The 16,564-nt window shown below is 48.8% G+C and overlaps 1 protein-coding gene across 1 annotated transcript in view; it reads right to left on the bottom strand.

Annotated features, from left to right (window-relative positions):
• Window positions 1-3,733: 3,733 nt before the first annotated feature.
• TRPV5 (transient receptor potential cation channel, subfamily V, member 5) overlaps window positions 3,734-16,564 on the bottom strand; it is a 46,833-nt gene continuing 34,002 nt past the window's right edge. Inside the window, exons 10-16 of the mRNA XM_006887244.1 lie at window positions 11,313-11,399; window positions 11,127-11,203; window positions 10,724-10,889; window positions 10,455-10,521; window positions 8,586-8,854; window positions 4,628-4,734; window positions 3,734-4,037 (exon numbers count right to left, since the gene is read on the bottom strand). Of these exons, the coding sequence (XP_006887306.1) occupies window positions 3,734-4,037; window positions 4,628-4,734; window positions 8,586-8,854; window positions 10,455-10,521; window positions 10,724-10,889; window positions 11,127-11,203; window positions 11,313-11,399 (1,077 nt within the window). The remainder of the gene's footprint in view (window positions 4,038-4,627; window positions 4,735-8,585; window positions 8,855-10,454; window positions 10,522-10,723; window positions 10,890-11,126; window positions 11,204-11,312; window positions 11,400-16,564) is intronic.

Consider the following 16,564-nt stretch of genomic DNA (forward strand, 5'->3'; position numbering starts at 1 on the left):
AAGATGAATTGCATTGGGAAAGTCTGCTGTCAGAGACCTCTCCAAAGTACTGAAGAGTAACTGTCTGTTTGAAGACTAAGGTGTACCTGATCCAGGCCATAGTCTTTGCAATTACTTGCTATATATCAGAAGGCTGGACAATGACTAGGGATAATAGAAGGAGAGTTGATGCCTCTGAGCTGTGGTGCTGGAGAAAAGTATTGAATAAACCACAGACTGTTAGGAGAACAAGATCAGGCAGCTCCTTGGAGGCAAGGATTCTGAAGCTTCGTCTGACACACTTTGGACATGTTGCAAGGTGGGACCAGTTCTTGGAGAGGGACATCATGCTTTGAAGGGTGGCTAGACAGCACAGGAGGGAAAGACCCTTGATGAGATGGATTGATTCAGTGACTGGGATAATGAGGGTAGGTGTGTTAGAGACAATAAGATTGGCACAGGGTAGAGCAGGGTTTAAGGCTATTATACATAAGGTTGTTATGAGTCACAAGCTACGATGGTATATAACAACAACATGTCCCAGGACTTGTTCCCAATACTGGGGACACTAGTGGACAAGGCTGATGCTGACAGTCTACCAAAGCAGAGAGACATTTAAACACGTAATTGCAATCAAGTGTGACCACTGATAAAAGAAAAAACCCACAGAGCATGATCTAGGAACACAGAGCAGAAAGAATTCTAATTTAGCCAAAGTTGATGGGATCCATCCCCCTCCAAATACCCTAATCACTAATGTGCCATCTTTAAGCTGGGACCAATAAGATGAACCCAGGCTATGAACATGGAAGGGCATCCAAGTGCAGAGACAGAAAGGCCCAGGAAAGCACAGTCCTGTCTGGGAATCAGCAGTATCCAGCTTGCTGGATTAGAGAGAGTGAGGAGATGGGAGGTCATCTCATGGAAGGACTTCAGGAGGCAACAGCTTAAGGTGGGAGGTGCATTTTCTTAAGCCCATCTTTGCTTCAGTGTTGAGTTCCATCTTGGAGAAGAGCAGTCAGGGGGCCGCCTGGTAGAGCAGCAGGGGATGGTGGTTGCTGCTCCGGAACATGGCAGTAGGTTTGGGGAGGCAGAGAGAAGTGGAGAATTACTTGTCATGTGATACTGACATGGATCACGCTTCAACGTGTATCATTGTGAGAGAACCAAGAATGCTGTCCTTCGCTACTGCCGTAGTTCATTGTCATTGTGACTCATTTATGGTGACCTGATCTGGGTCAACATCACAAGCACTGTCTGGTCCTGTGTCATCTCCGTGACTGACGGTTCTTTTGAGTCCATTGACATAGCCATGGTGTGTCCATTCATCTTGGTGAGGTTTCCCTGACCACTTACCAAACTTGATGTCCATTCCTAGTGACTGGCCCTCCCCGGTGATGTGCCCAACAGAACCAAGACAAAGTCTTAGCATCTTCTCTTACAAGGAGCGCTCTGCTGTCCTCTGTCCTGTGACAGACGGGGTTGTTCTTCTGGTGGTTCATGGGGCAGCTGGTATTCTTGGCCAACATCACCACTTGAATGCACCCATTCTTCTGTCGCCCTTTCTATTGTCCAGCCTGCACATGCTTCTGAGGCCATTGAAAAGCCCAAGGCTTAGGATGGGCTCACTTTAGCTATTACCTCACGACATGTGCCCTTAAGACAAATGCATGCGTGCATTCACCTGGGGAACGTAGCCTATTTTTTGAAGAATAAACAATGAACCTCCACTAGTGGCTGTCCCTGGAGAGAACGTGTGGGTGGCAGGGGTGGGGGAACTGTTACCTTCCCTGGACAACTGGGCGCTTCTTGATCTTGTAACGCCTGAGGAGTTCCAGACTTCCTGTTTTCCAGAGGGTGTGCTTAGGGGATAGAACCCGTGAACTTACTCCTTGTTGGCAGGAGCCCTAGACAAGTGGTGAGGTCAATGCCAGGATGCAGGCAGTCTGTCTATCTGCTGCTGTGGCTGGTTGGAGACCTGGTGGAAGAGCAGGTTTGCCGAAGGAGGATGGCGCTTGTGCTGGAAAACACTTACGATGTCTGTGAAATGCCAGACAGAGCTCTCTGCTAGACGGGAACCCAGCCACTCTTGCCTGGAGGTCGGGAGACAGAGAGGGACTGTTGACACATCGTGAGGGTCCCCAGCATTGGCAGCTCACGGAGCCATTGGAGAAGGTAGGACTACTCAAGTGGAGAAGAAAGCAGGGATCCCTGGACAAGGCCTCGGGGGCCAACATGTTGAAGAGATTGATACTGACGAGCGGCGGCAAGGCTGGTCAGGGAAGCCAGGAGTGTTGAGCGGTCCCCTATAGATGGATGCTCTGGGGAGGTCAGGTCAAGGCTGTCCCATGACCTGGCCATGGGTAGACCAGCGTGGTAAGAGTAACATCTAAAGTATGGAGAAGGCAAGGCCAGTCCACAATAGCCGAGGACTCGGGAGAGCCAGACAATGCGGATCACTGCTAAGAAGTCTGGCCCCGAAGGGGCACGAAACTAGGGTTGGAAGGAGTAGGCAGGAGCAAGGGTGTGTGCAGCTTCTTGAGATGGAGAGGAAGCTAGGGGGACAAGAGTGGCGAGAAGAAAGTGTGGAGTTAAAGGACAGTGACAGGCAGAGGCAGACAGACACACAGAGGCAGAGACGTAGGGGAGTTTAGCAGGAACAGGACGTGGTTGTCAGGAAAGGAGACACAGGGATGCGGAAGTGTGAACACGTTAAACTCCACACCACCTGGGTTCCAACATGTGCGTTGGTTTACATGTGAGTGTGCACACACATGCATGTGCATTAACACGTGTGCACACGAGTGGTGTGAATGTTAGTACATGCATGAGTGTGTGTGTGCACTTACATCTCTGCGCATGTGTGAATCCCCGTGTCGGTCGCAGTGCTGTGTCCTAGTGTGTCTGCTGCGTCTGTGTTACAATCTGCTCTGATCTCCACCAGTCCAGACCACAGACCTTCCAGAAGCTGCTGCGGGTTTGTGACAAAGGTAATGGACAGGGGCAGACGGGCAGGAAGGGATGAGGACCAAGAACTGTCCATGAACTGTCCATGAACTGTGGTTGCAGGTTCTTAAGTGCCGAAGTTTCCATCAGAACTAGGAGGCCCCACCCCTCTATCCTGCATTCACGCCATGGCTCCTCACGGGGCACAGGAGGTGGGAAGGCTGTGGCAGGAGATGCAGGAGGGGCTGGCGCTTGAGGGGCCTCTGGAGACGGAGCAGAAAGGTCTCATGGAAGAAACCATTGAGCCACCCAAGGCACAAGTGATCCCGTCCTGAAAACACGCCAGGGAGCAAGAGGAATGCTAGTGTGGACTCTGCTCCTCACAGCTCGCTACGTGGGCTCGTTTCCAGGAGGAAAAGACCTCAGCAGAGTCACCAGCTTCCAGTGTGGATCTTCCACACTCGCCCTGTGGAACTGAGCGGGCTTCCAGCACACCACCATCTAGTATCCTTGTGGGCCACAGACAGCCTTAGGATGAGTCCACTCTACCCACTCTAGTCCACTCTGCCGGTTCCCAGTCCTCAGGTGAGTTGTGGGGTATCCCAAGGACCCAGAAGCTAATGGGACCGTGTTCCCCATTGTTCATCCACAGAAATGCAGGTGAGACAGGATCTCTGGGAACTATGTTCTCCACACCCTGTGTTGGCCAGAGATCAACAAACATGGAAGACAGGTAGATGTCTTCCTCTCTGCACGCTCCAAGCCCACCCAGATCTAGGTCAAGAGTAGACCTAGGTCAAGGTCCTCATCAGATCTGGTAGACTTTCTCCTCCCCATTCCTCTCACTGAGGTCCAGCCCTAGGTTCACATGTCCCCAGGTGTTGTGACGAAGGACTTCCCAGCCTCGGTGGCTGCTGCTGCTGCTGCTACGGGACGTGGTCCGCGACAGAGAAGGCACGGGTGGGGCCAGTGAGGCTCTGGTGCGGATCTCACTGTGAGCCCCAGAGGGCTCCCCTGAACGCTGGTCTTGCCCGTCGTCTTTGTCAGGGCCCTTGAAGGCTCCCATGTAGCGAAGCACTCGGTGGGGGTTCTGCTCATGGTGGGTCTCCACTCTGTAGTGGGGAGGTGAGAAGAGAGGTGAGTGGGAGAGGAAGAGCAGAGGTGACGTCAGGAGGGGGCCAGGGCTGGGCAGGCGTAGAGGGAAGGTGAGGAGGCGGGTAGCCACGCTTTGATCCAAGACTCTGGATAGGGGGACATGAATCTGGGAGAGAGTGATGGGATCCTTGTGTCTCCAGGACCAGAAGGAAGGAGCTCTGGAAATGTATGCGGGGGAGAGAGCTAGTTGAGGGTTTGAGCACAGGTGTAAAGGAGGAATTTGGATTCTAGAGGGACCAGGAATGTGGAGAAAGATGAATGCAGGTCTTGTCTCCATGCCCAGAGCTCACATTCAGCCAAGAACACACATCACGAGCCCATAATGATGTACACGCATGAGCCCACATGCACTAAGGGGTGCGTACACACGAGCCTGGTGTCTGCATTCCCAGCAGCTCCACTCACTCCCCTTCCCAGGTCATTGTAGTGTCACTTGGTAGAGTGAAGACTCCTCTAGAGACAAGGGATCTCAAGAAGGAGAATGGCGAGGGAGGCACGGCCTCAGCTCAGGTGCCCATACCCACATGGCCTGCAGCTTGTCACTCACCTCAGGTACCAGCGGTCCCCCAGCCCAAACTCGCGCCCACAGATGCCAGAATGAGGCCACAGGCAGCGAGGCAGCTTCCGCTCCAACATCATTGTCGTGGCTACAATCTGGAAGAGCAAGAGAGAGGGGGAGACTCACAGCCACCATGTCCAGAGAGCTGAGGTCACTGAGGGAGGGGACCAGAGAGCACTGCAAGACAAGGATGCCAGGCCAGTGGGGAGGATGGCAGTCTGGCTCTCCGCAGTAGTTTCTCTCCCACTCCATAGTCTGTGTGAGGCACTTGTTCGTTCTACAGCCTTCACCGGGGATATCGAAGCAGATTTACGCAGACAGGAGGCGCCAGGCCTTGGGGGGAAAAATATTCAGTTTGGGAAAGTAGCGGGTCAGCGAAAGACAGGAAGACCTTTGAGAAAGGTTGAGAGTGATCGCAACAATGGCTTCAAGCACAGAAGAGATTGTGAGGAAAGCGAATGGTCAGGTGGGATTGGGCAGGGTTCGATCCACTGGGCATGGGTCACTAAGAGTTGGAGTCCACTCGATGGCACTGAACAGCAACATCATTTAGATTCAAGGAAACGGTGTCATTCCAAACTAATCTTATTTCCCTTTTCATAGGAAAGCCACAGACCAAAAGTCCTGAAAATAAAATCATTAAATCAGCCTTTATGATACAGAGGATAAAATGATGATGCGAAGTCAAGGACTTTGCAGCAATGTCAACACTTAACCTGAGGAAGGCAGCTGATTAACGACTCTGGGAGGGGAGTTCCCGGTGGCACATCACATGCTCTGCTCTCTGCTTAACCTTCATTAATCACTTAGATGAAACAGACTATGCTTATCAGATATGCCTGTGACACAAATCTGGGAGGGATGGTGACAGAAACAATAAAAAGTGACCTCACCAGACTAAAATGCTCGTCTCACACCATAAAATGCCGTTTGTGGAGCTCGAACTCAGACGGCAGGTCTTGGGCTGTGCTGCTTGAGTAAAGCAGCGGTGCTCGGGCAGAGGCGTAACGCAGCCACCAGGCAGGGGTTCTGGCCGTTCACAAACTCCACAAAGGCTAACCGTGTGTTTACTAGAGCAGCCAGCTAACTCGTGGTGGGATTACAGCGCGGTAGGGACCTCGGCTTCCAAACTCACTCTTCAGTGGGCACTGCTCCATCACCCACTGCCACTGGGCACAGTAGACTGACCGGGACACAGTCTCAGTACCAGCAACATCCCCCCCACCACCCACATGCTGCTATCCTCACTACCACAGTCATCATCACCTCCACCGTCACCACTACCATGGCTACACTATTGTCATTGCTGTCACGACCACCACATCACCACCTTGCCCAGCACGTCCATCATATCCTATCATCACCAACATCACCACACGACCATGTCCACTACCACCATCACTGCAATTACCACCACCACCAGCACCATGTCCACCACCACCATGACCATGTCCACTACCACCATCACCGCAATTACCACCACCACCAGCACCATGTCCACTACCACCAGCACCATGTCCACCACCACCATCACCATGTCCACTACCACCATCACCGCAATTACCATTACCAGCAGCACCATTTCCACTACCACCATCACCATGTCCACCACCACCATCACCATGTCCACCAGCACCACCATGACCATCACCACCATGGCCATCACCATGTCCACCACGGCCATCACCATGTCCACTACCACCATCATCACCACCGCATTCACTACCATCACCACTACCATGTCCACTACCACCACCATGGCCATCACCACATCCACCACCACCATCACCACCACCACCATGACCATCACCATCACCATGTCCACTACCACCATCACCACCACTACCATCAGCACCACCATGTCCACTACCATGTTCACAGTCACCACATTACAGCACTGTAATCACCACTGCCACCTTAATCACACTACCACCACCATGTCCACTAACGGCATCATCACCACTACCACCATTTCTACCACATCCGTTACTCAGCTCTTAACTGCGGTCTTAGACTCAAGGATGAGTTTGAGATCCACATTTGTTTCAGTCCGGTGGAACTGCGCGTGCTAGGGGAGAGAGCCTCTATTAAAGCTGTAGGACTGCACAGCATCCTGTGGCACACGGGAAACAGCATGGATGGTGCCCTGGTGACTCTGCAGCACCGTGGATCTGCTTCCCCTGGGGAAGGCAGGAGCATCTCGGAGCTATTTCACCATCACCATGAGAGAGCTTGCACAGAAGGGATCAGGATGACAATCTGATATTGTCTCTGTGATGGAGATTTGGGCTCCTGCCAGACCTGCCTAAAGCAAGATTAATCCTCTAAATACCTGTTTTGAGGATTAACACCTCCTCCCAGTGCCCTTTCTTGTGAAAGTCTGCGGGAGGCTGGTTTTATGTCTGTCCCTACAGCCCAAAGTCCTGATGAGCACAGACCTCATCTTTGATCTCTAACTGGCTGATTCCTTCCCGTCTTTATGGCCTCATCTTAAATTTCACCTAGTCAGTGTGTCCTCACTCCCCAGTTAGACTCCCAGCTCCCATCCTTCTCTTCGTCCTTTGTGCTTACTCTGGAACTTTCCACCACTGTCACTGTGCAGCTGCCTTCAGGACACACGTTGGTTATTTCTGTCTTCTTAACTGCACACCAAGCTCTAAGACGGTACAGATTAAACTTGCTGAGTTGATACTATGTCCCCACCTCATCTAAATAATTCTTTGTAAATAAAGTCTGCCAGGATGCATAACAGCTATGTCCAAGTATGTGAACAGTGCACATATGAATAAGCATGTTCTGTGTTACACAAAGGTGAAAACTAGGGCCAGAGGGAGGGATCATAGGGAGAAGGAGTGGAGTTCAATTCAACTTGGGCCTTTCTAATACCAAAAACTTCCAACATATACAAAAGCCCACTTTTCCTCAACTTTTATGCATATCAATGAAAAAAAAAAATGTTCCTAATCCGTGTTCAGGAGTATATTGAATGACTTCCCTTTAACAAGTGATATGACATTATATAGGCCCTCCAATGAGAGGGCCACTAAAGTACTTCTAAGTGGAATATTTTATTAGTCAATGATGAAACAAGTCTCTTATGGAGGAAGTGAAACCAAGATGCTCCTTGGAGGCAGGGATGGTGAAACGTCAGCTAACATACTTTGGTCATGTTGTCAGGAGGGCCAGTCCTGGGAGAAGGACACTGTGTTTGGAAGGCTAGAAGGTCAGTGCAAGAGAGGAAGATTCTTGATGAGATGGATCGACACAGTGACTGTGGCAAGTGGGGTCAAGTGTGTCAGAGATCGTGAGGTTGGCTCAGGAGAGGGCAAGGTTCAGATCTGTCATTCAGAAGGTCACTATGAGTTATAGTTGACTTGATGGCACATAACAACATGATGAGAACAGCCTAGAAGTCAGGGGAAAACATGACTGTCTAAGAGAGAGGGGGGAATAAAAAAGATCTCATCTCCCAAAAAGGAGCCAGAATACACCAGCACCAGAGTTCATAGCTCTCACTGGAACCCAGTGCGATTCCCCGGCTGCCTCCTTTCCTCTCAGCACAAACCCCATCTCTCCCTTACACCCTAGGACTTGACCTTCAGGGGCTGCGGGTTCACACGAACCTCTGTGGAAGCTATAAACTCTTCTGGTTATGTTGTGGTCTCTTATGAGACCACATCATGCCATAGCTCGCTAAGCTTATTGTTTTTCCTCCATCCTTTTTCTCTTACCAGGAGTGTTGAGAGGAACCACTGAACCTGCAACACCTCACAGTGACCTTATGTACCAAGGTAAGAGCATGCTTCCTGGTCCTGCACTACCGGTGTGACCTTGGGTTTTGTTTGATCCCATCGTTGTGACTACTGTGTTTGTACTGAAGCGTTCCTTTATTTCCCTTGTCTTTCTACTTTAACTCAGTTAGCAGGGTTAGTACCGGAAGACTCACCTGAGCCCTCCAGAGCTCATCTCGCTCTTGGGCCACCCGCCAGTGAGTGTCCCCCATCATGGCGACGAACAGGTTGAGCATGAGCAGTGTGGCGAAGATGGCGAAGGCGCAGTAGACCACACTGAACATGAAGGGCAGGTCCACATTGTAGTTGGCTGGCCCGTCGATGATGGTGAGGAAGAGCTCGAAGGTGCTGAGCAGCGCCATGGGGTAGTCATAGAAATGGCCCAGGTTGTTCGGGTCCTCCGTCTGGAAGATGATGTAGAACGCTGCTCCGCCCACGAGAGGGCGTGGAGAGGGGGACCAGTTAGGCCTGCTCAGTGCCCACCCTCTTTCCAACATACACACCTGCATCTACTCTAACACACACACACACACACACACACATCCAAAAGTGTAGATCTGCGAGTAAATGTTCCTCTGGAATTCAACAGGTGTCATCTGATAATCAGCCACTGAGCATAAAAGATACGTTAAGTGTGTCACCTAACTGGTTTTTGCATTTCAGAAAAGTATGTATTTAAGAGGCAAGTTGTTACAAGAATGCATGGCGTCTGTACCAGTGTGAGGGAGCTGAGTGCATGAGGAGAGAGAGCAGCTGCTTTTCTCCAATCCCGAAGGCCTGTGACCACCGTCCGCTGCCCTGAGAGTTCCACCATTAGAAAGTTGTCCTTGTGCAGTGACCACCAATGTGTGCACCCCGGGATCTTAAAGCAGAATTACCAGAACCTTTCAGATCCCTCTCTGTATAGGAAACTGTGACCTAACACGGTAAACTGATCCCAGGAGCAGAAACAGGGCTTATGAAGAACACTGCTGATGTATCGAAGAGAAAGCCAGCACAGAGCCACGAAAAGCTCGTTCGGGGGTTCAGGATACGGGGGCACCGACAGCCAAGTTCTCAGGAGAGCCTCTGCACAGGGGTAGATGTAAATGCGGTGGGGTGAGGAGAGTTGAGGACGCAGAGGAGACGCTCCCCACAGCCAGACGACCACAGGCCCGAGCTCTGCTGCCTCTCAGCTCCAGCCTTTCATCTCTCACATCTTTGGGGTGGGTTTTGCTCACATCTTTGGGGGTGGGTGGGTTTTGATTTTTTGCTGCTTTTTCCTCCCTGTGCTACTGTCCTGTGAGAACATTGGAAGTGTCCCATGTATGCAGTCGTATCTATGAGCATTGAGAAGTCTTCAGATATTGTCTTGTACAGTCCCTTTGTTTTATGGATGACCCGCTGGAGAAACTGAGGCGTGGCTCGAGTTGTAGGCCTTTCTCTCTTCCTATCAGGATCCTTCTGAATTCTGTATCTCCCAAAGAGCTCTCTCGTCACCTCCCCACCCTCTGGTTGGTCTCAGGTCTTTTTCTTTCTCTTCCTTCTCTTTCTCACGATTCCTTCCACCTCACCTTGCCCGAGTCTCTGCCCATCTCTGTTCTCCCATCTCTTCACAACTGTTCTTTTCCTGTTTTCCTCTTCCATATCTCAAACTCTGTTTCTGCAACTTCTTTTTTTAAAAAAATTCTTTTCTTAACTTAAAATGCCCATAGGTAGAAAAAGAGAACATTATGTCTTACTGAATGCTTCTGTTTGTCCTCTTGAGTCGTAACTGTAGGAAATTAAACACCGTCTCTATTTGCCCACATACTTCTCAAATGCCCATGACTGGCCAGTCTTTCTTGTATAATGTCCCACTCTCTACAAAATTCTTCTTTCCCTCTACTCTAAACTTGAAACACATGGGTCTCGCTGACCTCCACCCTAATCCAAGTGGCCCAATCTTTCGGAGATGGGTGTGGTTTTTAACTCGCTCTTTTTAACTTTAAAGAAGAACTGCGAACAAGAATGAGGAGAACTGGAGGAGGAAGTGGAGGTATTACCTGAGGCAAAGCCCAGGATGACCACAGCCATGAGCCAGCAGAATCGCATCAGGTCTCCGAAGATCATCTACCGAGAGAGAGAAGGGGAGAGGGCTGGGCAGAGGCCTCCTCCACCGGTCCCTAGGCAGCTACCGTAACCACCAGGAGGCCCCAAAATCCCACCAGCACCACACCAATAGCACTTTTCCTCTCGCGTCCATACACTGACTCATCCCTCTGGAAACATGTTCTATGGCTGAGGACGAGAGAGAGCCGGGGGAGGCACGAACCTTCTGGATCATGATGGTGAAGGGGCCCAGCATGTGGAATCCACGGGCAAAGTAGAGGACACTGCACCAGCCCAGCACCAGGGCAAAGGACATGGGCACCACCTCCCCACTGGCATTCGTGAGCCTCATGACCATAGTGACCAGCACCAAGCAGGCATAAGTGATTCTGGGGATGCAAGGAAAGGAATGTGTTATCCTGGGACCGGCGGCAATAGAGTGCTGAGACAGGGCACACAGTCCAGCTGAGTCCTTACATCTAACTAACACATACCCCCAGTCCTAGACCCATGCCCACCAGAAACTTCGCAGCTGAGGACTAGCTAGGTCTAGATCGCAGAAAATGAACTGGAGACCTGGAAGGACTCAGAAAGGAAGAAGGGGCCCGGGAGAAGGAAACACTTACATGATGACATGGAATGGACCCCCAAGAATGGTCTGCCCGAAATACCGAGAAGCCCCAACTCTGAAGATGTCTGGAATCTGAAGGGAGGTCAGGGAGACACAGAGATACAGCCTTTAAGTTCCCCATGGCGCAGCTGAAGCTGACTTCTGGGCAGAAAGCCTCCGCTGGGTGCTACCTGTGCCTCACCTCCACCAGCAGGATGATCACGGCTCCAAAGACAGTCACCAGCTCACCCACCAGTCGGACGTAATCCTGGCAGGTCACGTAGGCCTCCTGAGGGAGAAAGTGGGGTCCAGAGTTAAATCCTTTGGGGGAAGGATTCTGTCATGGGTTCAAGCATTTCCTGAAAGACATGGTGATTTCCTAACCCTGTACTGGTGAGTATGGCCTTGTGTTTGGAGATGCAGGTAACATGAGATCATACTGGAGTAGGATGGGGTCTAATCCAACCATGTTATTGATGTTAATGTGCCATTAAGTTTGAACCGACTCATAGCTGCCCCTCCAGTGGGTTTTCAGAGGCTGTACATCGAAGGAGAGACGACTGCCTATCTTTCTCCAATGATAACAACGTCCATTTAAAAGAGGAAAAGAGACACAGATGACAGATGACCGTATGAAGATTGGGTGACTGTCCGTCACCAGAAGGGACGAGAGCAGATGGACTAGAGTTTCTCTCCAAATACTGAAACAGAAGCAACACAACCAACACCTTGATTTTGAACTTGTGGCTTCCAGGACTGGGAGACAATAACTTCCTGCTATTGGAAGCCACCTAGTTTGTGGTACTTTGCTAGACAGCCCTATGACCCGAAGACCAGGTCTAACATGGCCAAGGCCCGGCTGAGATAAAGAAACATCGTGCTTGCCTGCCCCCCACCCCTGTCCTCCGTCCCCTCACCCCCACAGCCCACTGTGTTCATCACACAAGCCCACGCATCCAAGGTTCAAGGTACGTTCCTCATGCTGATGACTGGAGTTGTCACCTGGCTGGTGACCTTTTATATGTGTCTGCCCTGTGATGGCATGAGTTTATGACGTGTTTACTGAGGAGCTAAGAACACAGTGTAGAACATCAAGGGAAGAAGACTGGACCAGGAAGAAAAGGCGGCACTGGCTTTGTGCTTGGGAAGGTCAAACCTCCCTGAGGGACAGTAAGAATGTTTAGGACAGATCAAACAGAAGTACATGTACCTGGTGACCTCTAACCACCGTGACAGGATTCACATATTTTTTTAAAAAAAGAATTTTGATAATCTGTAAAATAGATTGACTCAGTGACTGCATCAATGGGCCCAAGGCCAGCAGTGATTGTAAAGACGGTGTTGGATCGGGCAGGGCTCCTTGTGGGGCAGATGAAGTCACCATGGGAGGAACCAGCCCCATGGCACAGAACAATGACAGTAATAAACAGCTGTGGTTCTCATTTCTCTTGGGAAGCTGAAATGCTTTATTTTGTCATGTAGTGGAAAATGTCTTCCCCACCTCTCCTGGCTTCCAAGAAATAAGAATTATTGATATTGGTGTTGTGTTTCATCTCTAACTGTAGACAATCATCTGCAGTCCTTGATCCCCTCCAAGGATCTGTTCCTTTTCCTTATCTTCAGGCCTTGAGTACATTTTTTATTGTAAAACATTCTGATTATTCTGATTCTGACTCAGAGCAATCCTCTGTGACAGAGTAGAATGGCCCTGGAGTGAGTTCTCGGCTGTAATCTCTGCAGAAGCAAATCACCTTGGCTTTCCATTGTGGAACCACTGGGGGCCTTTGAACGACAAACCTTGAGTTAGCAGTTGAACGTTTCTAACTGAACCATTGTGCTACCAGGGCTCCTTACTAAAGCACAGAACAAGTTATGGATACATTAACTTTAAAGACAAAATAATATTACTATTGCTGTTGCTTATTGCCATGGAGTCAAGCATGACTCATAGCAACTCTATGAACAAAAGACCTGAAGACTTTCTGTAATTATTGTCGTTTCTCAAAGTTCATAGAGTTTCCAGAGGCATGTTGTTTAGGAAGTGGATGCCACTCTGGCAAAATAATACTAAGCAGAAAAATAAAATAGCTGCATCTACGTTATATACGTATCTGCTCAAGTCATGATATTTTCAGTTGCTTCTGATGCATCTGAAAGTTGGACAATGAATAAAGTAGATTGAAGAAGAATCAATGCCTTTGAATTGTGGTCTTTGAGAAAAGTACTGACTCGACTCTGTATGGCCTTCCAAAGGAACAGACAACTCCGTCTCGGAGGAAGTGTACCCAGAATGCTCCTTAGAGGCAGAAGCGGTAAAACGTGGTCTCACATACATCCGGCACATCTGCAGGAGGAACCAGCCCTTGGAAAAGGACCTCACGCCGGGAAAGGTGAGGAGTCAGAGAAAGAGGAAGACTTCAGAAGCCGGACTGACACAGTGACTAACGACACAGTGACTGACAGTGGGGTGAGCACGTTGGGAAGAAGGAAGACAGGACAGGATGGGACAGGGTCAGACACTGTGCATACAGGAACTCCATGAGTCACAGCTCACTCGGTGGCACCAAACAACATTTTCTAGTTATTTTAAAAACTCAGTAGGTTGGTTGCATATTTTGGCAAAATACCACCAACCTTTCCTAGGCTTGCCCAAGAGAAGGGGCGTCTACCAGATGACCAGGAGTGCTGTGGGGCTCAGATCACCCCCAGTGGGCAGTGTGGGAGTGGCAGCCAGTACTCGAGGGCCCACAACAAGCGCTTAGGGTACTGGCCAGATGGGAAAGTAGAAATCAGCTAACGGGCAAGGATGGGGACAGTGTGAGCAGCCCCACTGCGAGGAGCTCCCTGCACTGGCTCTTCAACGACCTCAATTCCTTTATGAGAAGGAGTCACTTTAGCCCAGCTCAACCAGAAGTGACACAGATGCCAAGACATCTCATGTCTTTGTGAGTTCTACTCAGCTGCCCTCAGGAGGGCATCTGCACTCTGTCCCTGGGGTCCCCTTTCCCACACCTGCCTCGAGAGAGCCACACCCTCTCCCTAGAGTCATTTCTTCGTCTTAAATTTTTAATGAATTTCAATGAAAGTATACAGACTTAGGGTTTCCAATCATTCACTGTTGCACTTTTCTCCCTGCCCACTCCCCCTTCCCCTGCATTCACTCTTCTCCTTGAAAAGAAAAACTCTTTCATTGTTATACAATCCCTCCCCCCATGTCCACTCAATTATCTAGCCTTCACTCTGGACTTCTGTAATGACAAGAATACCCATTCATAGATACCTTTTAAACAGTTCTACTCCTCATCTGTTTCAATGCAATATACAAAATTCCTCCCCTCCTTTTCTGTCTTCCCTCAACCCTGATGTCAGTCCCGTTTTACAACAGTGGCCCTACAACAAACATCAAATGCTGGCGATATTACGGAGAGACTGGAACCCTTATTCACTGTTGGTGGGAGTGTAAAATGGTGCAATCATTATGGAAGGCTGTATGGCACTTTCTCAAAAAGTTGCAAATAGAAATACCATTTGACCCAGCAATTCCACTACTGGGAATTTACCCTAAAGCCATAACTACCACCCAAGCAGATATATGCACACCCATGTTTATTGCAGCTTTGTTTGTAATAGCAAAGAGCTGGAAACAACCCAAGTGCCCATCAACAAATGGATAGAGAAGCTCTGATATATTCACACAATGGAACACTATGCTGCCTCGAAAAACGAGGAACTCATTAAATATTATGCAAAATGGATAACCTGGAGGACATTATGCTGAGTGAATTATCTCAGAGCCCTTTCTAAAGTCTCCAAGACTAGCACATGAACTCTGTTATTGGGAGTCATCAAATCCATGTGACCTCTTGCTGACAGTCTAACAGCCTAGAGTTTCTTAAGTTGTCATCTTTAGAGAAGTAGATTGCCACGTCTTCATCCCAAAGGGCAGCTACTGTTACTACCCAACAATGAAGTTTCTGCACCACTAGGGCCCTTCACAGAAGCCCCATTTTAGGATATTTGTTTGTTTTAACTGCTTCCTCTGGAAAGCAAAGGGCAGCACACGTAAGTGAAAGTTCTACGAATTTCACAATAATATTTGACTTCTAAACTCTTTTTGTCTTGTGATTTTAAGGGGAAGCCTTCCAGTGTTTCACTCCGATGTTTAATGTTGGCTCTTGGTTTAGAATACATAATTTTTTCCACAATTTTAAAAAAGAACTGGATGTTTTCCATGACTTTGATGTACCAGAGATTTTTTTCCTTTTTACAAACCATTCTTGTATCCCTGGAATTAAACCCCAAACCTAAACTGGTGTTGGAGTTTTTCTTTAATTTTTTTAGGACTTTAGTATCTGAGGATCATATACCAAATCTTCTCGATATGTTCAGAAACCAGCTCACAGCTTTCTCAACCTGTGGCCCTGAGGCAAAGCTCTGGGGATGAAGGTTACTTGGCAAGGGAAGCTAACAGACTTATTCACCAAACATGGCCATTCAATGCCCTGGTCTCTCTCAAATTCCTCCTTCTTCCAATGCGAGGCACCTCACTACTCCAGAAGCATGGAGTGGCATCCACTTCCTAAACAACATGCCTCTGGAAACCCTATGAACGTTGATAAATGTTGTTAGTTGTGGAGGGCTTCAGGCCTTTTGTTCATAGGGTCACTATAAGTCGTGCTTGACTCGAAGGCAATCAACAACAACAACACTACTCTGTGACCATTTTTACTCTCTGAACCCAGACTCTACCTACATCTGAACTGAATGTCCTAAAACGTTTGATATTTTTCAGCCCCCTAGTGCTGTCCACTGGAACCAAGATATGATCTTCAATCAATTCCATCTGATTTTCAAGATCATCTCAAGAATAGGTTTAAGGTACGGATCATCAATGATCAAAGACCAGATGAGTTGTGGGATGGTATCATCCCTGGAGAAAGCAAAAGGGTATTACAAAAATGGAGAAAGAAAAAACTCAAAATAGATGTCAGACGAGACTCTAAAGATTGCACTGGAGCATCAAGAAGCCAAAACCAAAGGAAAACATGTTGAAGTGAAAGAGCTGAACATACTTCAAAGGGAAACTTGGGAGGCCAAAGCAAAGTATAATAATAGAATGTGCAGAGAGCTGGAGTTAGAGAATAAAAAAGGGAAAACTAGCTCTGCATTTCTCAAGTCAAAAGAACTGAAAAGCAAATTGGAGCTTGTGTCGCAATATTGAAAGATGCTATGGGCAATATATTGAATAACCCAGAAAACATCAAAAGAAGATGGAGAGAATACAAAGAATCACCGTGCTAGAAATAATTGATTGACACTGAAAAATTTCAGAAAGTACTATATGAACAGGAGCCAATGGTAATGAAGGAGGAAGTAGAAGCTGCATTGAAGGTATTAGTCAAAAATAAGGCCCCAGGAATCAGTGGGATACCAATTGACTTGTTTCAATTAACA

The sequence above is a fragment of the Elephantulus edwardii genome, unplaced genomic scaffold (assembly GCF_000299155.1).
Source record: "Elephantulus edwardii isolate Elephantulus edwardi_28Jun2011 unplaced genomic scaffold, EleEdw1.0 scaffold00055, whole genome shotgun sequence".
Classification (NCBI taxonomy): Eukaryota; Metazoa; Chordata; class Mammalia; order Macroscelidea; family Macroscelididae; genus Elephantulus; species Elephantulus edwardii.